The sequence below is a fragment of the Periophthalmus magnuspinnatus genome, chromosome 21, assembly GCF_009829125.3.
Source record: "Periophthalmus magnuspinnatus isolate fPerMag1 chromosome 21, fPerMag1.2.pri, whole genome shotgun sequence".
Taxonomy (NCBI): domain Eukaryota; kingdom Metazoa; phylum Chordata; class Actinopteri; order Gobiiformes; family Gobiidae; genus Periophthalmus; species Periophthalmus magnuspinnatus.
Genome location: NC_047146.1, coordinates 5,833,241 through 5,856,600, shown reverse-complemented (window position 1 = coordinate 5,856,600; position 23,360 = coordinate 5,833,241). Strand labels below are relative to the sequence as shown.

Here is a 23,360-nt window from a genome sequence, read left to right as displayed (position 1 = left end):
TGAGTAAAGGGTCACTCCGGGTCAGAGGGGGCGCCACATAGCCCCGGGTCAACACGTGAGGGTCAGTCAGCTGGAAATCTATTGGGACGTATTTACAGCTACTACTGTTTCTAATACAGTTTACCTCAATACAGACACAAGGAAGTGTCAATCAGACCGATGTTGTTTTTTGCACCGTGTTGCCATAGCGATGCGCCAAACTGCCAATGTTACCCTAATGAGAGTGATCCCAAATTTTCCCATTCATCAGAAAAATATTACTTTCATGGAATAATGTGAAATTTGGCACAATGACTCTTCATGTCATCCTGATCAAAAAAGTCAACTGAACCCATGTCATATTTTTCACTGGGTTGCCATGGCGCTGCACTAAATAGCCCATGTTATCCTAATGGGAAAATTTCCAAATTTTCGAACATTTCAAAATATTATAACGGCTTGTTACCTTCAATGACGAACATGAAATTTGGCACAGTTATTCTTCAGATTGTCCCCATCAAAAAAATCCAGGGGGCCAAGTTAGTATTTTGCACCGTGTTGCCATGGCGATGCCTAGAAAAACCCATGTTTTTGCATTTTCTGCATCAGCGCTTCCTACGTCTATTGACTTTATTTGGTGACAAGTGCAGCCCAAAGTCGCAATAAAACAGAGGCAAGTGGCGTGTCAGCACCACCCACAGGAAGTGCCGGGTCGGCCGAGTGCGAAGCACGGCCTGCGAGGGCCGTTTGATGCCACTTGCAGCTTTAATTTCACTATTGTGTCTGTAAATCAAGATATGAGCATTAATAACAGACAAATCAGGCGTCTTCTTTCCCTGAGGTCACTCCCACTAGCGTTAGCAACAGGTTTGATTGACAGCGTTGCTAAGCGCCTGCTCCCTGCTAAACCAGCGATGTGGGCGGGAAGAGGCGTTCCCTTCCACAGCCTCGCTCCTGATTGGCTCTTTGGTTGCTATGATACTCGTGGGTGGAATTCCAAATATGAAACCTGCTCTAAACTCGCCGCTATAACAGCTCGAGCCTCGATGAGCTTCATTTGACTGGAGCTGAACGCTGTGGTGACGTCACACTCACACTTCTTTATTCGGTCTGTGACACAGAGTCTATTTATACAGGCTTCGAAATGACTCAAATTCTACACTGGCCTGTGACTTCTTGTTTTTGTTTCCGTGTACAGGACAGACTCAACACAACATTTTATTGCTAGATGACACCAGCCCTTAAAAATGTATCACCAGAGATGTACTGTTGCCGTTTCCTAAACCACAAATGACTAAAGCACACAAGGAGGGGGGAGAAGTACACTCCAACTATGACCAACACTTGAACACACACTTAGTCTAGACTCTTATCTGACGGTGGTAATTCTTCCAGGTGGAGGTTAAACTGTGTGAGTTTAAGGTCACGTTAACGGCCGTATCTGTAACTTTAACCGTCAGCGAGTCCCGAGAAAAAAAAAGCTGAGAGGAAACCAAATAATTACCACATTATTTCCATTGGCCTGGTGATCGAAGGCAGACTTTGTGGGAAAGAGAACACCCCATTCAAATACTTCACGTCAGATGCAATTCCAAGTGAGAATAGGCAACACTTTTGAACTGGTCCTGCAGCTCAGATCATGAACTTTAAATGGGTTTAACACTGGAGAAAATGGAACAGTGTCGATTTGGGTAGAAGATACAACATTTATACTTTGAGCGGGGGTCAGTTTCCACAGATCTGACCTGTAACTATAGAATAGTGTGTAAAGAAGTGGACTGAGCGAGTGTGACGTCACCCACAGCGTTCAGCTCCAGGCATGAGTCAGACAGCCTGTGTGTGTATGTGAGTGTATTTCTCTGTGTCTGCGTGCGTCTATGTGTGTGTCTTTATGTGTGTGTCTTTGTTTGTGTCTTTATGTGTCTGTGTGCATCTGTGTGTGTGTCTTTATGTGTCTGTGTGTGTCTGTGTGTGTCTTTGTGTCTTTATGTGTCTCTGTGTGTGTCTTTGTCTGTGTGTGTCTTTATGTGTCTGTGTGTGTCTTTATGTGTCTCTGTGTGTGTCTTTGTCTGTGTGTGTCTTTATGTGTCTGTGTGTGTCTTTATGTGTCTGTGTGTGTCTGCGTCTGTGTGTGAACATACACTGCAGATCTGTATTTCAGTTATTTATATTTTACAGTGACATCACGCTGGGGGTGTTCTACATGTATGTCTATGGCAAAACGTTCAGCAGTTACCCTGGAGACACAATGGACACATTAGCAACACTGTGAAATAAAGTGTTAAGATCATCTGAAAACCACAGACTGTGTAAAGAAGTGGACTGAGTGAGTGTGACGTCACCCACAGCCCTTAGCAACGCTGTCAATCAAACCTGTTGCTAACGCTAGTAGGAGGAGCCTGATTTGTCTGTTATTAATGTTCATATCTTGATTTACAGACACAATAGTGAAATAAAAACCCCAGGATCATGTAGAGCGGGTTAATACGAACATTTAAGACCAAAATGACGAGTCTGACAGCAGCAGATACAGAGAGAGGAGCCACAGTTTTTCAATAGAAAGTGAACTGGAGCCAGAGTCGATGGAGCCGGAAGCGCGCCTGTGATCACTTCCTGTTTAGAACGTAGCAGCTAGCAGGTTAGCTACGTCCATTTATATAAACAGTCTGTCTGTAACGTGGTCTGATGGCACCGCTGACTTGTTTCCATGGAGATCCAGAGGGAAGCAGGCGATGGATGAACCCTCCACCAGAAAAGTTACATAGTGCAGCTTTAAAATGGTACTGAATATTATTTTTTATCACTGATGAGAAGAACTAAGATTTATAGATTTACAGGTTAGTGACAGGAAATAAGGGGAATCGAGAGGACTTTGGTTAGCCGTTAGCCATTAGCTGTTAGCCATTAGCCGCCCCCCACAGGGTTAAGTGTCTTGCCCAAGGACACAACAACAGGTTTCGAACTGCTGACCTTCAGATCAGTGGACAAATTCCTGGTGAAAAACAAAAATCCACATTTAAACTACATTTGAAAAGGTGTATTCTTCAAACAAATTTATTACAACAATTTACAGTATTTTCTAAATGTGTGTTTCAAATGTACAGATAGTTTTAAATTATATTACAATTATCAATAACATTACGGTAAATCCAGTCATTAAAACAAGGCAAATGAGCATTAAAAACACAGACACTTTTATCAGTGAACAATGAAATCACAAGAAATAAGTTTAAATGACGTTTTTTAGCAGCAAAGTGTAGATTAAAGTCATTTTTTTCAGGTTAAAACATTAAAACGTTCATTCTGTCCATGTGCTCAATAGTGACGCAAGATGTACATGTAGAAATATCTCGATCAATGATAATATTGAAACTAGATTAAAAGAAAATTCAAATCTTGGACGAAAAGTTGTAGGAGTCGTTTCATTTCTGTGTCATTTCTTTTCTCTCTTCAAAGCAGCGTTTAGTGGTTTTGAGATGGAGATGTACGGCAGTGAAAACGTCTTCACTCCTCCTTCACGACTTTTTGATTTGACTGAGGGATTACGCAGATAAAACTGAAACTACTTCAAGGATTCAATAACAACAAAGCCGGTTAATCCTAGTAAAATGTTTTTAAAATAAGTAAAAGGCCTGATCTGCTACGAATTACTGACAGAATGAACCAATATTTAGCCGTAAAAGATCTCAAATCTGGTTAAATCACAACAAAAATAACAAAAATCTTCCCATTAATGCAAAGAAACTGTATAAACGATAGTATTCAGCCCAAAAGTGATTGTTCCGGCAGGCCGAGTTATACCTTAGCACCAGTAGCTACGCGGCGGAATTTCTAGATTTTTCTCAGTCAGTTTTGATCTATTTTTACTCCGTCGGGTCAAAGGTCGCTCCATGTTTGCTAAAGGAGGCTGTGAAGTCCTCGTCGTGAAAGTCGATCTGAGGTTCCTTACGGGATTTCGAGTCACATGCGCACATAAAAAAGACGGTGGGGGGTACGGGGTTTTGGAAGGACACTTGGGAGAAGAAGTGTCGGCCACACCGGAGCGTCCGAGTCACCTTTCACCTTCCGTCTGAGCGCTTTTGGCACGGCGGGGATAAACGAGCGGGAAGTCCAGATATGTAGAGGTCAAGTTCACAGCGTGTTCCCTCCAGACATAAAACGAGATCTGCTGTTTGTCAGAGTCCAGGTGCTAAGTACATCAGCGACGAGGTTTTAAAAAGGCCTCAAGACAAGGTTATTTAAATATCTAATGAGTTATTTAAAAAAAGCGGCTCTTAAGTTTTTAAAATCTCGTATCATCTTAACATATTTACGTAATTTGACCCATAGACTGTATAAAAACGTGGACTGAGTGAGTGCGACGTCACCCACAGCGTTCAGCTCCAGTCAAATGAAGCTCATCGAGGCTACAAGATTTATTTCCATCCAGTGTTGTGTTAATTTTCCACAGTGTAACAACCCCAGGATCATGTAGAGCGGGTTAATACGAACATTTAAGACCAAAATTATCAGTCTGACAGCAGCAGTTACAGAGGGAGGAGCCACAGTTTTTCAATGTAAAATGAACTGGAGCCAGAGTCAATGGAGCTGGACACGCGCACGTTAGTTATGTCCATTTATATACAGTCTATGGGCTACTCCACGGAGAAACAAACACACAATTTCTTTTTTTTTAATCCCACGGTTCAGAATTTTTACTGGTGGAATAAACTGGGGCAGTAGGTGAAAACGAACACTGAACATAGAAAAGGATCCAGGGATTGAACTTAGAACCTTCTTGTTACAGGGCACGAGTACAGAACACATTAAATCCTGCTTTACCGTATTTTCCGGAGTATAAGTCACACTAGAGTATAAGTCACATCAGAGTATAAGTCGCATCAGAGTATAAGTCGCACTAGAGTATAAGTCGCACTAGAGTATAAGTCGCACTAGAGTATAAGTCGCACTAGAGTATAAGTCACATCAGAGTATAAGTCGCATCAGAGTATAAGTCACACTAGAGTATAAGTCGCACTAGAGTATAAGTCGCACTAGAGTATAAGTCGCACTAGAGTATAAGTCACATCAGAGTATAAGTCGCATCAGAGTATAAGTCACACTAGAGTATAAGTCGCACTAGAGTATAAGTCGCACTAGAGTATAAGTCGCACTAGAGTATAAGTCACATCAGAGTATAAGTCACACTAGAGTATAAGTCGCACTAGAGTATAAGTCACACTAGAGTATAAGTCGCACTAGAGTATAAGTCGCACTAGAGTATAAGTCACATCAGAGTATAAGTCGCATCAGAGTATAAGTCACACTAGAGTATAAGTCGCACTAGATTATAAGTCGCACTAGAGTATAAGTCGCACTAGAGTATAAGTCGCATCAGAGTATAAGTCGCACCTCCGGCCAATATATATATATATATATATATATATATAAAAGGTACTACTTATAGTCTGGAAAATACAGTAGTTATGTAGTTATGCAGTCTAATGTGCTGTGTATAGCATCATAAAAATCTCACATTTCCATAAAAAAAAAACATTAAAAGTGCAATAGACCAGGATCGAAACCTACAGACCTCAGTTTAAAAACCAGTGAAGAGACATAACCACGGTGCAGATCGTGTTACGGAAAACCATAGACCCCCCGGTTGTCCTCCGCAGACCAGATAACACCCCGAGCGTTACATAAGACGGAGCCGAAAGCGGTTAAGGGCACGGCGTAACAATACTTGAGTTGTTGAGTGAGTGAGGAGAGGACAAGTGCGTCTTTGTGTCAGACGCTGGACAACATGGTGGAAGTGAAGATCTGCTGCAGGATTTGGGGGATCTGCTTCGTGTCCATGGCAACGAACGATCTGCCGGCTGGAAGCGTCTTCTGCAGCCTGGGAATGCAAAACAGAAACGCAGTGGGATTAGCTGGAAACGGGGAACGTAAAAGCCGGGAAGATGTGGAAAAAATGTGTTAGATCGTCAACTGGAGGACTCACTTCAAATATAGGACTTTTAAAATGTGTTTATTTTATGTTTAGAGGTGGAATACAACAAAGTAAAAGTAGTAAAAGTGCTGTACTTAAGTAAAGCACAGATTTTTCCTTAAGTACACTTTAAAATGGATACTTTTACTTTTACTTCACTACACTTGAGAGCAGTATCTGTACTTTCTACTCCACTACATTTCTGAACAGGACTGAAAAGTAAAAACGTACTTTTTATTTTAGTATTTTAGTTTGAAAAAACCTGCTGAAAAAGATGAAGGTTTATTTTTTAACACATTCGTAATTTGAACAAAATAAAAATATACAAATAAAAACAGAAAAAAATTACAAATATTGCAAATAGAAAAGAAAAAAATATTAATTTGTTGTTGTTTTTTTCTGTTGAACAAAATTCTGCTAAAATCTTTATAAAAATCACCACATTTGAAGCTTTATAAGACTCAAAATCTGTGTGAAATACTTTTACTTTTTGCTTTTTAAGTACATTTTTAAACAGGTACTTTAATACTTTTACTTAAGACGTTGTGATACTTTTGCTTTTACTTGAGTATTTTTGCTCTTGAGCACTTTTACTTAAGAAAAACTGAGTACTTCTTCCACCTCTGGTCCTAAACCCAAACATTTGCATTAAATTTAAATCAAAGTAATTAGCGAATAACTGAGGATATAAAGGTCATTATGCAACAAGCTCAGATTCCAGCGCTGTGTCGTTTATTGTCGCGTCTGTTTTTCACACACGTCCTTCAGTTCTGTCTCTGCAGATGTGACAGAAGCAGATGATTGTCATTATCACAGTGGTGAGCTCATGACCACGTTTAAACTATAAAGAAAGAACAGTAAGAAAACCACAGACCACGACAGAACGGAGGGACTGGAGCGAAATCACTTCAACGGGACTTTAAAACCGTTCCTTTCTTTGTACGTGAAATACTTCCACAGAGGCGTTTGAGTCGAATCCGCAGCAGACACGCCATTTTTAAATAGACATCGTAACACTGTACTGCGTCTCACCTTTCAGCCTGGTCGCCGAGGGACCCGATAAAGATTGCGAAGGCGTTGACCTGAGGATCGGAGGTCAGGACACTTGAAAATCGCTCCGGTCGGATCCCGTAACGCTCCAAGTTGGCGTCGCTCAGCACCACGACAAAGAGCTCGTCCGCCTCCTCCCCAGACAGCTCCTTAATGCCGGCTTCGGTCGCTTCCAGGGTGTAGTCGCCGCTCATGCAGAACTGCGAGTGAGCGTGCATCGTCTGGAGGCCGCGACGTCGCACAAATACAGAGAAGTTACTGGAGAAAGCAAAAGAATGAGAGGACGTAGACGTTTGTACCTTTAGAACCTTGAGTCGTTCCTTGTTGTTCTTGGGGACTTTGTCAGCTCGGACCAGCTCGATGTCGTACCCGTCGCCCGAGTGACCCATGATGTCATACTGCAAACAACGAACGAAAGGGCACAAACTGAGAAACGTACACTTTTTTACACGCTATAGAAAGAGAAACACTGGACATAAAGTTGTAAAAGTGTTTGGTCCAGTTAACAGATCTGAATATTTCTTTTACTATGGACCAGAGTTGGACGACTGAGGGATCACGCAAACATCTTTTTACATCTGAAATCTGAACAAACTAATGCTTGTAAGAGTTTATCTCCAGCCTCCAGTCGTGTTTGTGCAGGGCTAAGGTGTGTAAGTCCAAAGTGTGTAAAGATAAAATGGCACATACGTTCTAGCTAGCTCCTTCAGATCCATGTACAGTCGTCCCTCGCTATATCACGGTTCACCTTTCATGGTCTCGCTGTTTCTCTGATTTTTTTAGTGCACTTTTTCATGCTTTTTTTTTTAGTACGAACGTGCATCGTGTCCTGCGTCCCGATTGGCTAAGGAACCGCAGACCGTTGTCCGTCTGTTTGCAGTTTGTTCTCACCCCGACAAAACCCGCGATGTCGATGAAACGTTCTGCACCGACAAAGACGCCTACGAAGGTTTGAACTTTGAGAGAGTTTAAACGAGAGAGAAATGTGAGAAAATGTTAACGCCTGTGTGAGAAAAGTGTATAAAGTGTGTGGTGAGGGATTTTACAGCTCAAAACATGTAGAATAATTGTTTAAAAAAAAGCTATTGCGGGTTATTTTTAGAACGTAACCCCCGCGATAAACAAGGGACCGCTGTACGTGGATGTATAGAGATCGTACAAAAGGCCGATATAAGGCAGTGTCTACGTCTTTTTGCCCGGTGACAGATTTGTAATGTTTGTTTCACTTTCTAGACGATGTTATGAATGAACTGTGATGTGTGAATCAGACTGCGGAGTGTTAGTCAGTGAACATGCCTTCCATACTGTCAATCCCACTGCTTACATAAGTCGGGCTGGGTCAGGCTGTCTCCATGAGCTCAGCTATATCAGGACACACATATTATGTATATGAGCTATTTCGAATACGGCCTGCTATGACTGCGGTTGTAAACGGTATGCGACAGCGTGGCTCTGTCCGTGTCACTGTTGCCGGGTAGAACTGTTTCGGCTGAGATTAAAACATGTTTTTCAGTCAAGCAGAAACGTCACAAATATGATTGGACCAGCGGGTTTCACTACTTTCACTCTTGAGACCTGTTCACAGTTTGTTTTTTCTCTGTTAGTGAATGTTTAACCACAGAGAGCGCACAGGTGAAAGTCAGTTTATCCTGAGACTCCACGCTGACACTCGATTGGCTGAAGTGTCAGGGCTGGAGCGTGACACTGATAGGTGATTGGCTGAAGTGTTAGGCGCCAGGAAGTCACACACACACACACACACTCCATCTACTCTTTTGAATCTTAAGACCAACACACACCATTTTTCTGGGAACTCTAGTTTAACATTCGGCGAGGTTTTCCAAGCACACGTGACGTTTTTACCTTAAACTTGTGCTCGTAGCTCTCGAGGGCCTCCATGACCATACACACGGCCTCCATAGAGCGCTCCAACCGGCCGTCCACTCCGTTGAAGCGATACATGCTGCCGGACACGTCGGCTAAAACTCGCAGCCGCTTTGGTTTCTGCTGCGGAGTTCCAGGCTGGAGAAGGCAAATGAGGACACATGTTCAGACAGCAGTTATCACAAAGTAAAACGGAATATTTGGCTTTATTTTAAGGCAAGAAACAAGAAAAACTCATTTTTTTCCAGTGTTTTGTTTAGTTTTTTTGGGTCAGTTTGGTCTCTTAGCAACAAGCTCTCATGTAAAAACAACAACAACATCAACTCTGCGCTCAAGATGTTTTAATATTTCATTTAATCAACTCACATCCATAAAGTTATAGATGAGGTGTGATGAGGTGAGGTCAAAGGTCGTTAGCTCAAAATGCAAAGGGACATAAGGATCAGGCATTAAAGTAGCACCTAAAAACACCAAACTTTACACTCCTGGACTTAACAAAGCTGATTTATTCCAGTTTTAACTCCAGAAAATGAGGTGAAATTTGAATTTTTAGGTACATTTTCTGTCAGATGTAGTTTACTCAAATACTAAATAAAATATCCAGATTTTGTTTTTTTATTTTTGGTTGTTTACTCAAATACTAAATAAGATATCCACTTTTTTTCAGTCAGATATAGTTTACTCACAAAATAAATAAAATATCCAGATTTCTTTTTAGATTTTTTTTTTTCAGTCAGATGTCATTTACTCAAATACTAAATAAAATATCATGATTTTTTAAAGATTTTTAAAAAAAATCAGATGTTGTTTTCTCAAATACTAAATAAAATATTCAGATTTTTTTTTTAGATTTTTTTTTTTAGTCAGATGTCATTTACTGACATGCTAAATAAAATATCCAGATTTTTTTTGTTGATTTTTTTGGATTTAATATGTCAACAAAAAGAAGAATTTTAATCGTGCGTCTCTTTACACTTCTGTTTTGAATGTCCCAAAAAAGTCCAGTAGAGCCTTAAATAGAGCGATATTCTGACAGTGTTTTGTTTGGTGTATCTGCCTGATCAAAAAAAGCTTTTAAATACGGTGTAATTATTTCGTAGTAGACTTTTCGGGTCAGACCAAAAATATGCATTGCTTCGAGCTAAAATGGTAAAGCCAAATATTATGCTTGGTGGGTATGATTAGAACGAGCGTGTGTGCGAAAATGACAATCCTAAAGACCACTGGAATGTTCCGTCTGACTGTTGAGGTCAAAATTATGCGTTCAGAGTGGCGTGTTTGTGGGCGGGGCAAAAAAAAGAGGAAAGAAAAAAGAAAATACAAAAGAGTAAAACCACAACCTCTGGGTCCTGCTCTCCTCTGCGTTTATATATCGCCTTCTCTCCCGTCAGGCCGTCGATGATCTTCGCGTCGTCCAGTTCGCCCAGCGCTTGGTTCTTCAGCCACTGCCGCTCTTTGCCTTTCGCCTGCAACCAAAACAGAACAGTTAACGTCATCTGACAAGTGCGTTTTTACGAGCGCCGTAAAATGCAGAACATGATTTCATTTTGGCGGGGTCAGAAATGCATTACATAATTTAACAAGTTAGGTCACGATTTGGATCCACCACGAAACAAAAGCTTGTTCACAACTTCATGTCCTTGCGTTTCGGTCATTGTGTAAAGACGTGGACCGAGTGAACCTGACGTCGCCCGCAGCGTTCAGCTACAGGCAAATGAAGCTAATCGAGGCTAGAGCGGTTATAGCGGCCAATTTGGAGCAGAGTTAGACATTTGGAAGTCCGACTGGGAGTATCATAACAACCGAAGAGCCAATCCAGAGCGAGGCTGTTGAAGGTAACGCCTCTTCACGCCGACACCACTGCAGGGGTTTTGCACGGAGCGGGCGCTTAGCAACGCTGTCAATCAAACCTGTTGCTAACGCTAGTGGGAGTGACCTCGGGGAAAGAAGGCGTCTGATTTGTCTGTTATTAATGTTCATAAACTGCCTCGCCACCAAAAGAAAAGGTCACACACTCTAATATTTGGTTGTTCCGCCGCTTCTGCAAATGTCACAAGATTTATTTCCATCCAGTGTTGCGTTAATTTCTCTGCTTCCTCTCTCTGCTTCTATTTCTCTCTCCCTCCCTCTTTCTCTCTCTCTCGCTCTGTTTCTCTCTCTGTTTTCTCTCTCTGCCTGTTTCTCCCTCTCTCTGCTTTCTCTCTCTCCCTCTCTGCTTCTATTTCTCTCTCTCTGCCTCCCTCTCTCTCCCTCCCTCTTACTCTCTCCCTCTCTCTGTGCATCTCTCTCTTTTCTTTCTGCTTCTCCCTCTCTCTGCCTCCCTCTCTGCTTTTCTTTCTCTCTCTCTCTTCATCCCTCTCCCTCTTTCTCTCTGTTTTCTCTTTCTCTGCCTATTTCTCCCTCTCTCTGCTTTCTCTCTCTCCCTCTGTGCTTCTATTTCTCTCTCTCTCTCTCTGCTTTCTGTCTTCCTCTCAGCCTCCCTTCCTCTCCCTTCTCCTCCCTCTCTCTCTCTCCCTCTCTCTCTGTGCATCCTCCCTGTCTCTCTCTTTCACACTTTGATCCTGATGAATCCCGTCATTGTCGTCTTGGAATATTCCCGTTCCATCAGGGAAGAACAAATCCACTGATGTAATAACCTGGTCATTCAGTACATTCAGGTGTCTGACCTCATTCTGCTGCTGAACCTCGACCGGACCAACTGCAGCGACCCCAAAATGACGAGTCTGAGAGCAGCAGCTACGTCCATTTATATAAACAGTCTGTGTTTCACTACTGCGTCCGAGTATCTGTCCTCAAATATCCTTAGTACTGCGTCGGATCACTTTCCTTCCATCTTCACGTTTTAAAGCAGAGGAAGCCGCTCTCGATACATGAACTACACCGGACAAAAGAGGGAACTCCTCCGCCCTCGGACACACCGAACCGCTCCACACACAACAATGTACGTTTGTTACGACTGTAGTGATGGAGATACTTTCCTCAGTGACGTGTGCGAACTAGACAAATACAGAAAAGTATCGCTGATATTTACACGGACAGAACTGTGAAAAAGACACTACAGGGTTTAGAAAAGAAGGACTGCACCACTGAAAACAGAGGGGGAAAGTAACAAAGTACAAGTAGTAAAGTACTGTATTTAAGTAAACATTTTAGGTATTTGTACTTTACTTAAGTACGTTTTACAGTGGATACGTTTTACTTTTACTTCACTACCTTTGAGAGAGGTATCTGTACTACTACTACTACAACTACAACAAAACAAACTACTACAAGGCAAGGCAAGTTTATTTGTATAGCACAATTCGTACACAAAGTATTTCAAAGTGCTTTACAGAATAAGAAAGACATTAAAATCACAACAAATCAAAACATAAATAATCACAAATAATCATCATAAAATGAACATTAAAGGAGAAAAGTGCAGAATAAAAACATTTCATCAACTACAAGTACTACTACTACTACTACTACTACAACAACAACTACTACTACAATACTACAAAAGCTAGTCACACTACTACTACAACAACTACTACAGTTACTACTATAACAACTACTACTACTACAAAAGCTAGTCATACTACTGCTACAACAACTACAACTACTACAATACTACAATACTACTACAAAAGCTACTACTACTACTACAATATTACTACAACTACAACTATCACTACTACTACTACTACTACAAAAACAACTACTACAGCTACTACAACAAAAATCACTACTACAACTACAACTACTAATACTACAAAAACTACTACAGCTACTACTGCTACTACAATAAAGCTGACTACTACAAACACTACTACTACTACAGCCCTGTGAGGATCTTTGAACCACAAACCTCTAAAATGTGAGTTCTGTCCTGAGTAACACAAATCACTGACACATCGATACTTTGACCTGATACTTCGATCTGATACTTCGATCTGATATCGGCTCCAGATATCGTTCCGGTCGATATCCCGGTTGGACGTATAAACTGAGGTAAAAAGAGTCACTCAGAAAGTCTCACAATGTTTGAATTTTTATTTATACACAGTTGTTGTGTCGTTACTTGAGAGAAAAGTAACAACTGCGTCACATTTAAATCATTTTGTTTTATTTTATTATGTCATTTAAAAGACTTTTTTCACCTCAAACCTTTAAAATATCAGCGCGGTTCTGTTTTGTGCAGCGATCTCTTCATTTTAAAGTGTTAAAATAAAGATTTGTGCGTCATGTTCTAAGCAGGAAATCGAGCTGAACATTACATCAGTCTGCAGATTTAAGGCCGATGCCCAAAAAGTCCAGAATTCCCCATTTTATTCCCAAACAAAGCCGTATTAAAGTCGGGTCATTGTGCGGCTCTTCCTGTCTCTGTGCCTTCCTCGGAGCGTTTTTGGCCGATTCCCAACGTGACACCTGATAAAAGCCGACGCTACTGTTTATATCGAGGAACGCCGCCGATTGTTCACAGATAAACTGAAAGAGTTTTTCCTCACGCGGGAAAAAAGTGACTCGAAACAAAAGCCCCGAGATTAAGAGAGAGAGAGACCGCCAGCTGTGTGTGTGTGTGTACGAGTGTGTATGTGAGGGGGTGTGTGTGTACGAGGGTGTGTGGGTGTCTCTGTATGTGTCTCTGTGTGTGTCGGTGTGTGTCTCTGTGTGTGTCTCTCTGTGTGTGTGTACGAGTGTGTGTGTGTCTCTGTGTGTGTCTCTGTGTGTGTCGGGGTGTGTGTGTCACTGTGTGTGTGTCACTGTGTGTGTCTCTGACAGGAGACACTGGTGGTGGACCTCAGACTACAGCTCAAGGATCTCCAAAGAGCTCACCAAGAAGAGCTCCACATCAACGCCAAACAGAAGTGGAGACTGAGGGAGCTCGAGGCGGCAAATCAGGCTCCACCAGAAGTTCAAAACTCTTTAGAGGAGAACCCGCTGGTGAAGGACCTGAGACGACAGCTTCAAGGGCAGGTCTATGTCAACAACAAACAGCAGACAAGACTGAGAGAGCTGGAGGAGGAGGTCCAGGAGAAAAAAGCCCTGGAGAAGAAAGTTGAGGAGCTCCAGACACAGCTGCATGAAACTCTAGAGGAAAAGGAAACCATCATGGAGTTTGGGAAAAATCTCCTCCAACGGAAAGACGAGGAGATGAAACAAATGATAGAGCAGGGCAGGCAGATGGGCAACAAATATGTGCAGGACCTCTACGAGGAGAACGATAACCTCAAGAGGTTCTCTCAAGAGCAACAGACTCTTGCCCTGAGGTACCAAGCCAAGGTGGAGGAGCTCGAAGAACAATTGAAGACACAGAAGGCGAACAACCACACCTACAGCGCTGATGTCTCTGAGGAGCCGGAGAACACCCGGGACACTATAATGAAGCAGAAAGCCTCCATGATGAAAATGTCCCAGAAACTTGAGCTGTGTAAGGTAGAGAAAAGGGCTCTGGAGTCCACGCTACAAAAGACCAACGAGGTGGCGGAGAGCAAGGACAAACTTCTGGTTAACACCCAACAGGAGCTGCAGAAGGAGCAGAAGGAGAGGCGGGCTCTGCAGAGGAGGATCACCGTCCTGGAGTCTGCCCTCACTGAGCAGAGGAGGACGGCTGAAGAAGGCCTGAACGCACAAGTCCTCTCCCTTGAATCTACCATCGCAGCAGAGAGGCAGAGCGCTGAAGAGGCCTGGAGCAAACAGGTCCTCTCCCTGGAGCCGGCTGAAGACGCCCAGACCAAGTTACAGAAGCTGGATGAGAGCCTGAAGACTGAACGCAGCAAAGTTCAAATCCTCCAAAACAACCTGGACTCTCAGAAGAAGGCTTTTACGGCTGCGTTGGAAAAGTGTCACGCCAAGCACAAGGCCCTGGTGGAGGAGAACTCACTCCACCAGCAGACCATCAAAGACCTGAGCACGGCTTTGACCCACAGCGAGGAGGAGAAGACATCTGCCCTCCTCAGATGTGACGAGCTGCAGTTGTCCCTGAAGGAGTCGGGTGATCAGCTGCAGCAGAACAAGATCATCGTGGAGGAGCTTCAAGCCGATGTCGACAAGAAGAAGAAGAAGAAGAAGAGGAGGTGGTTTATCTGCTGGCAGTAAACCACCACCCTCCAGGCTGAACCCAACCCCTTCTGAACCCGTGTGTGCGAATCTCAACTCTGTTTCCACTGCACAAACGACACACGCACAGGTCCTGCATTTTAAATAAACAAATACAAATTCAAATGAGTCTAAATGTGTGTTTCTTCCTGTGTCCCAACGGTTGAACATTTTCTACTTATGTCGGTGGTGAAGAGGTGCTCCTCACAGTTACATGGGTCGATCTGTAAAACTACACTTTAAAATCACACGAGCAGCACATTTAATCTCAAAAATCTATTAAAGTCGACATCTTGAGCTAATTAACTAATGATACACACCTCGATACAGTGATATACAAACTCCACATTTACATTTACACAGAGACAGTTTAACGTCTGAACGATCACGACATATCGACTAAAACAACTGTGACACTAAAAGTCTTTGTTAAACCAAAGTTAATGTGAAATAAACCGATTTTAATCATCAAAACAGTGAATCAAATGTTTTGTGACACACAATTGTAGCTCTGTGACAGAAATATTTGGTAAAATATACAAAAAAATAAATACTCTTGGTGATATATCGATACAGCAGCCCACGATATCAATACTGTGTCATTAAATCAAACGATACGATATATTGATAATTCAGTATTTTTGCACTGTGTGTGTATGTTTGTGTGTATGTGTGTCGGTGTGTGTGTATATGTGTGTCTCTGTGTGTATATATGTGTGTGTATATGTGTGTGTAGGGGTGTCTCTGTGTGTGTATATGTGTGTCTCTGTGTGTATATGTGTGTATGTGTGTCTCTGTGTGTGTATATGTTTGTGTGTATGTGTCTCTGTGTGTGTATATGTTTGTGTATGTGTCTCTGTGTGTATATGTTTGTGTGTATGTGTGTCGGGGTGTGTGTGTATATGTTTGTGTCTCTGTGTGTGTATATGTTTGTGTGTGTGTGTATGTTTGTGTGTAAGTTTCTTCTCAGAGCTCTGTGTGTGGTTGTGTGACATGTGTGCGTGTGTGTTGGAGTGTGTTCCTATGTCTCACACTGTCTTCTCAGAGCTGTGTGTGTGTGTGTGTGTTTGTGTGTCTACTGTGTGTGTGTGCGTGACTCAAACACAGTCACATTTTCACGTTTAAAAGTGGCACTTTTCAAACACCTGGATAAGAAAACAACACACCCGGATCCACACGACTCCACACCTGGGACACGCTGCTCTATAATCATTGTTATGTGCTTCATTTTTCAGAACACGCAAACACAATGTACAACCCCCCCCTCCCGAGGCCCACAAACAAAAGCAGGAAATACATCCACAGACAAAATCACAGGAGTCATTCTAGGGACAGTAGAAGAAGAACACGAGGTGAACCCAGGGACAGAGTCTGGTTTATTCAGGCTCACGGTGATTCATGGAGTGATTCCTGTTCATAGGCGACATTTTGAGGACTTTTACCCATTCAAAAGACTAGATTATGTTTTCATCACTCTGTCATGGATAGGCGCCCGTGTAGTCATTCCATAGCAACAGTAAGTCCGGGATTATAACGTATCTATGTCTGTGTTTGGCATAAAAAAAATAAAATAATATTGACCAAATAAAATAAATGAATTACAGTGAATGAGGTTTGGAAACAGAAGCTTAAATACAGTTTGTAAAATGGTTTGTTGGATTAGTCCATACAAATTCAAACATATCCACTGTGTAAATATGTGTGTGTGTGTATGTGTGGGGCTGTTTGTGTGTGTGTATGCGTGTGTCTGTGTGTGTTTGTGTGCGTTTGTCTGAAGGTGTGTGTCTGTGTGTGTTTGTATGTATGTCTGTGTGTTTGTGTATTTGCATTTGTATGTGTGTGTGTGTATGTGTTTGTGTGTGTCTGGTTTGTGGGTGTGTGTATGTTTGTGATGTGTGTATGTGTTTGTGTGCATATGTGTGTCTGAGTCTCTCTGTGTGTCTGTATGCATTATGTGTGTATGTGATTGTGTAAACTGTCCAGGATGATGTATCTGTGTGTGTATCTGTGTGCGTCTGTGTGTATCTGTTGTGTTATTTACCTGTAAACTGTCCAGGATGATGTATCTGTGTCTGTGTGTGTTTGTGTATCTGTGTGTGTTTGTGTGTATCTGTGTGTGTCTGTGTGCGTCTGTTGTGTTATTTACCTGTAAACTGTCCAGGATGATGTATCTGTGTCTGTGTCTGTGTGTGTCTGTGTGTGTTTGTGTGTATCTGTGTGTGTCTGTGTGTGTCTGTGTGTGTCTGTGTGTGTCGGGGTGTGTCTGTGTGTGTCTGTGTGTGTCGGGGTGTGTCTGTGTGTGTCGGGGTGTGTCTGTGTGTGTCTTTGTGTGTCTTTGTGTGTCGGGGTGTGTCTGTGTGTGTCGGGGTGTGTCGGGGTGTGTCTGTGTGTGTCTTTGTGTGTCTTTGTGTGTCGGGGTGTGTCTGTGTGTGTCTGTGTGTGTCGGGGTGTGTCTGTGTGTGTCTGTGTGTGTCTGTGTGTGTCGGGGTGTGTCTGTGTGTGTCTGTGTGTGTCTGTTGTGTTATTCACCTGTAAACTGTCCAGGATGATGCGCAGAGACTGCACTTGTCGTCTGACTGCACTGGAGAATCGCTCGTAGGTTTGTCCGTCGTACTCGCTCATGTTGATCTCTTTTAACCTGAAACGAGGGAAAAAAACATATATAAAGAGCCGACTTTTATCAAAACCACGGACTGTATAAAGAAGTGTATTTGTACTTTTACTTAAGTAACAAAATAAAGTACTTCTGCCCACGCTGCCAGTACGTACAGCAGGATACACAAACATACAGACACAGTAAAAAGTCTGAAAAAGTGACGCCTTTTTTGTGTAATCTCAGAGTCTTGACATAATCTTCCTCAGGTGTGGTACACAGGACCCCCGTGTGTGTGTGACGGGCCTATGAGTGAGCGCTCCAGACACACGGGGGGCGCTATCCCAGGTGTGAATCTATAGGAAACGAGCCGACCGTGACCGCAGCGGAATGGTTTAACAGTGACTTCAGAGAGGCCTTAACGTGTCCTGTGCAGCAACAAAGCGGCTGACACAGCGACTGCGGGCGGGAGGCACTTTGTTCGGGCTGTGGCGTTATCAGTGGAGCAATCGCACGGTCGGGACGGGACGCCTTCACTCTGGAGACTCGAGTCAGGGCGTGACCACAGACTGTGTAAAGAAGTGGACTGAGCGAGTGTGACGTCACCACAGCGTTCAGCTCCAGTCACATGAAGCTAATCGAGGCTGGAGCAGTTACAGCGGCGAATTTAGAGCCGAGTTGCGTGTTTGGAATTACGACTGCGAGTAACATAGCGACCAAAGAGCCAATCAGGAGCGAGGTTGTTGAAAGTAACGCCCCTTCTGGCCCGCACCGCTAGTTTAGCAGGGAGCGGGCACTTAGCAACGCTGTCAATCAAACCCGTTGCTAACACTAACAGGAGCAACCTCAAGGGAAAGAAGGCGCCTGATTTGTCTGTTATTAATGTTCATATCTTGATTTACAGACACAATAGTGAAATAAAAACACCAGGATGTTGAGCGGGTTAATACGAACATTTAAGACCAAAATGATGAGTCTGACAGCAGCAGTTACAGAGAGAGGAGACACAATCGTGATCACTTCCTGTTTGGAACGTAGCGGCTAGCAGGTTAGCTACGTCCATTTTGAGCGGCACAGGTGCTAAACACGCTCCTCCGTACACAGCGAAACGAAACGTAACAAAGTACATGCAGTAAACAGACCTGTCACTACAACAGATTCTGAAACTCGATATATCGCTACAGAGAAATATCACTATAAACGGTAAAACTGAAACTACTTAATGCCCCTGATTAAGACTTAAATCAGCAATATAATCCGAGAGAACCATTTTAAATCGACCGTTTCATTAAAAGACATGAGCTGGAACGAATAAACAGCAGAATGTTCCTGTAATTAGCCATAAAAGAGACTTATTCACCGTCCACAGCTAAAATTTTACCCCCAAAATAGAAAGATGTCGCCTGTTTTGTCTGTTATTAATGTTCATATCTTGATTTACAGACACAATAGCGACATAAAAACACCAGGATCATGTAGAGGGTTAATACGAACATTTAAGACCAAAATGATGAGAGTCGACGGAGCCGGAAGCGCGTCCATGCTCACTTCCTGTTTGGAACGTGGCGGCTAGCAGGTTAGCTACGTCCATTTATATAAACAGTCTATGATTTTAAACACGACAGGAAGGAAATAAACATCCAAATAAGATCAGGAGACTGTAAAGTATCGTCACAGCTTCAGTAAAAGTTAAAGAAATACGACACAACGTCAGTCTGAGAGCAGTAATGGGTACGATGCTAAAAATTTATTTGTTTATACATAAAAAATAAATATGTTTTTAAAAATCCTGGTAACGGTTTGAGTTGTTTCCGGAAAGTTGCTGCTTGTATTTGTATTTCTGGCTCAGTACGGTGCAGTTTCAGAAATCAGGACACTGCATCTACACGTCTCAGTATCTCAAGTACTATCAGAGTATCCCGGTTTATCGTAACGGGAATACCGGCTTATCCGGGATAGTGAGATCAGGATACTGTGTTTTTATTTACACACACAAAACGAGGATATTCTAAAAACCAGATCATAACCACGCCCTCCTTGTGTGTTTGTGTAGCTCTCACACAGTCGCACAGGGGACTTTTACCGGTCGCTCCACACATTCCTCCGCGTTTGTGTGTGTGTGTGTGTGTGTGTGGTCAGCGGATGCGTCGGCCGCGGATTCCAGCCATTTCCTTTGAATTCCTCAACTGTTACTTAGACGAGGGAAAGGGACACGGATGAACGAAAACAACACACAGGGAGAGAGCGGAGATGTTTGGGTGGAGGTGGAGACAGTACACTGAGATTTCACACACACCACTCCCAGTAAACAATGACTACTACTACTACTACTACTACTACTACTACTACTACTACTACTACTACTACTACTACTACTACTACTACTACTACTACTACTACTACTACTACTACTACTACTACTGACAAAGCCTTCAACTACAGACCAGTAACAGTGACTTTATATGTTACGCCTCAAAATATTGTGTTGGTGCAGTTGGAGGTTTCGTCAAGTCGTAGATTTATGTAGTTTAAGACGGCATTTTTAAAACTTAAATATAAGATTTAAACCACAGCTACTTAATTCACAATTTGCAGATGGTTAAGTCTGAGATTAAACACAATTTAGGTCAAACTAATCCTAATAGTTTTGTTATGGACTGTACAAAGAAGTGGCGTTAAGCGAGCGCGACGTCACCCACAGCGTTCGGCTCCAGTCAAATGAAGCTAATCGAGGCTAGAGCGGTTATAGCGGCGAATTTCGAGCGGCATAGCAACCAAAGAGGCAATCCGGAGTGAAGCTGTTGAAGGTAACGCCCCGTTCTGCATCGCTGGTTTAGCAGGGAACGGGCGCTTAGCAACGCTGTCAATCAAACCTGTTGCTAACGCTATCGGGAGCGACTTCAGCGAAAGAAGACGCCTGATTTGTCTGTTTTTAATGTTCATATCTTGATTTACAGACACAATAGTGAAATAAAAAAAAAACAGGATCATGTAGAGCGGGTTAATACGAACATTTAAGACTAAAATGACGAGTCTGACAGCAGCAGGTACAGAGAGAGGAGCCATGATCACTTCCTGTTTGGAATGCAGCGGCTAGCAGGTTAGCTACATCCATTTTTATATACAGTGTTCCCTCGTTTATCGCGGTTACATTCTAAAAAATAACCCGCAATAAGCGAAACCCGCGAAGTATCAGCTTTATTTTTTACAGTTATTCTCTATGTTTTTGTCTGTAAAACCCCTCACCACACACTTTATACACTTTTCTCACACAGGCGTTAACATTTTCTCACATTTCTCTCTCGTTTAAACTCTCTCAAAGTTCAAACCTTCGTAGGCGTCTTTGTCGGTGCAGAACGTTTCATCGACGTTGTGGGTTTTGTCGGGGAGAAAACAAATTGCAAACGTACAGCACTTCAGAGTCACACTGCGATCCAACGTTTATGTAAATTTGTCTGAACACATTCTGTACTGGACAGGAGACACGGCACGGAGGAGACTGATGGACAATGGTCTACAGTCCAACAGCCAATCAGGACGCAGGACGAAAAAGGTGAAAGGTGAACTGCGATATAGCGAGAGACAACTGTTCAGTCTATGGGTGGAACGTAACAAAAGGTATTTAAAGGAGTGGCTTAGATCAACAAAAACATGTGAACACAATTCATAGTTACTCAGTTTTAGCTTTACATAAAATACTCGACTTATAGGACTTGTACAATACACCTTGCACTTTAGAACTTGTGCAATACACTTAGCAATTTAGGACTTGTGCAATACACTTAGCACTTTAGAACTCGTGCAATACACTTAGCAATTTAGAACTCGTGCAATACACTTAGCACTTTAGGACTTGTGCAATACACACAGCACTTTAAAAGTTGTAATAACCCTCTGGCTTCTGTCCTTTTTCTGTATTTGACTGTATTTTGTGTATGTGGTATTTTATGTTAAATGTGACTATCAACCTGTCCAGGGACAACAGATGGAAACTAGCCTGTGGCTAAAATCTGGCATATTTACATATGTATCTTATGTTCATTAATATGCACTGTCCCTTTTCTAAATAAATAAATAAATAAACACAGTAAAAGTAGGAAAGTACAAATTTTACTTGACTATTTTTTGCTCCTGAAGTAACAAAACTGAGTACTTCTTCCACCACAACAGATTGAAATGAGCACGTTTACAATAACCTGCCACATTAACGCCGTGATTGTTACAGATGTTCGTGACCTCGGCCTCAACTCTACGACCTCCGGCGTCCAGACCCTGAGGGAAAACATCTCCTGTCAGGGTCTGAGCGTCAAAAAGAACTCATTCAATAAATCCCTTTGTATCCGTTAGAAGTTGAAAATCTCTTCATGACCTTCTCAGACTTTACAATCACAAAGCAAACGCAGCTTAGTACAAGGTAACGCAACTCAAACGTTTGCCATCTCTCATCCGCCGTGTATAATTTTCCATAGAACGCAGGTGAATCCGAGGGACAGTGAGCCAGTGGCAGCTTGTCTTAACACATACTTGAGCCTGTTTATGCCTGCGCCTCTAGGTTCAAGGGCTTATGGAGTAATCTCACTTTGATTGATGCTTGACCTACAGCTACGTCAACACCGCGCATACTTCGGCGCATTTCATAAGAAGAAAACCCCAACCCGTGGAATAAAAATAGTCAAACAAGCTCGGGTCTGTTTCTAAAGAGGAAACTGTGGTATGGGAGTGCGGGTACGACAAGCACGTGCAGGACTTTTAGTAGAGTCAACAAAGACGACAGGTACAGGTAAATAAACAGGAGGTGATGTCACGTTTTAACAGCAAAATAGACAGAGATGTTGTGTTTCCGTCACGTTTTGAGCCCTTAATTTGCGTAAAACTTTGCTTGCTTCAATCGGACAGTGAAATCAGTCGTGTTGCGCTTGTGTCTCTAAACGTTCGATCGCAGTGTGACTCTTAAGTGCTGTTCTTTTTCGAGTTTCCTCCCCGACAAAACCCACAACGTCGATGAAACGTTCTGCACCGACAAAGGCCGAGGAAGACGCTAACCGTCGCAGAAAAAGGTGGACTTCTGGACGCGCTGAGGGGACGGTAGAAGTTACGCGGCTGTAGGGGGCGCCATTACGGGATAAATGAATCTCCGGTTCGTCACATAAAGAAGGAGGTAAATGACATAAGGACGACAGCAGGAATAAGTTTTAACAAGGAGGAAAAAGAGTCGTAACTGCTGCAAAAAGACCATCGTGCGATTAGCTTTGTGGATCAGTAACTGCAGGAAAAAGAACATTACGGGACATTACAGGACGAAGAGGAACTGTGGAATACACCTGAGTCACTATTAACCATTTCTTATGTGTCCAACCTCATAAAATTTGTTATAGTATTTCTAAAAGCTGCCATTTTTATTTACAGTACAGTGTAGTATTTGGTGTCGTTCTTTAATACTGCGCTTATTTTTCTAAATCTACGAAGGTTTGAACTTTGAGAGAGTTTAAACAAGAGAGAAATGTGAGAAAATGTTAATGCCTGTGTGAGAAAAGTGTATAAAGTGTGTGGTGAGAGGTTTTACAGCCAAAAACGTATAGAATAATTGTAAAAAATAAAGCTAATACTTCGCGGATTTTGCCTATTGCGGGTTATTTTTAGAACGTGACCCCCGCGATAAACGAGGGACCACTGTATTCATCTAAAACGACTTAATAAAAGAAACAAGTCCGCTGATTTCCGGTGTCCATTGGGAGCTGACGTCGCCGTAAACGTCATCACAGCAAAGCGCCGTGTAGCTTTTGGCGCCCCCTATGGATAGCT

General features: G+C 42.5%; 1 protein-coding gene across 1 annotated transcript in view; it reads right to left on the bottom strand.

Annotated features, from left to right (window-relative positions):
* Window positions 1-5,607: 5,607 nt before the first annotated feature.
* The window catches only part of vwa8 (von Willebrand factor A domain containing 8), an 87,588-nt gene continuing 69,835 nt past the window's right edge, over window positions 5,608-23,360 (bottom strand). The window contains exons 40-45 of the mRNA XM_033986804.2: window positions 17,495-17,603; window positions 10,225-10,350; window positions 8,864-9,022; window positions 7,300-7,398; window positions 6,983-7,221; window positions 5,608-5,857 (exon numbers count right to left, since the gene is read on the bottom strand). Coding sequence (XP_033842695.1) covers window positions 5,749-5,857; window positions 6,983-7,221; window positions 7,300-7,398; window positions 8,864-9,022; window positions 10,225-10,350; window positions 17,495-17,603 — 841 coding nt within the window. The 3' untranslated portion in view covers window positions 5,608-5,748. The remainder of the gene's footprint in view (window positions 5,858-6,982; window positions 7,222-7,299; window positions 7,399-8,863; window positions 9,023-10,224; window positions 10,351-17,494; window positions 17,604-23,360) is intronic.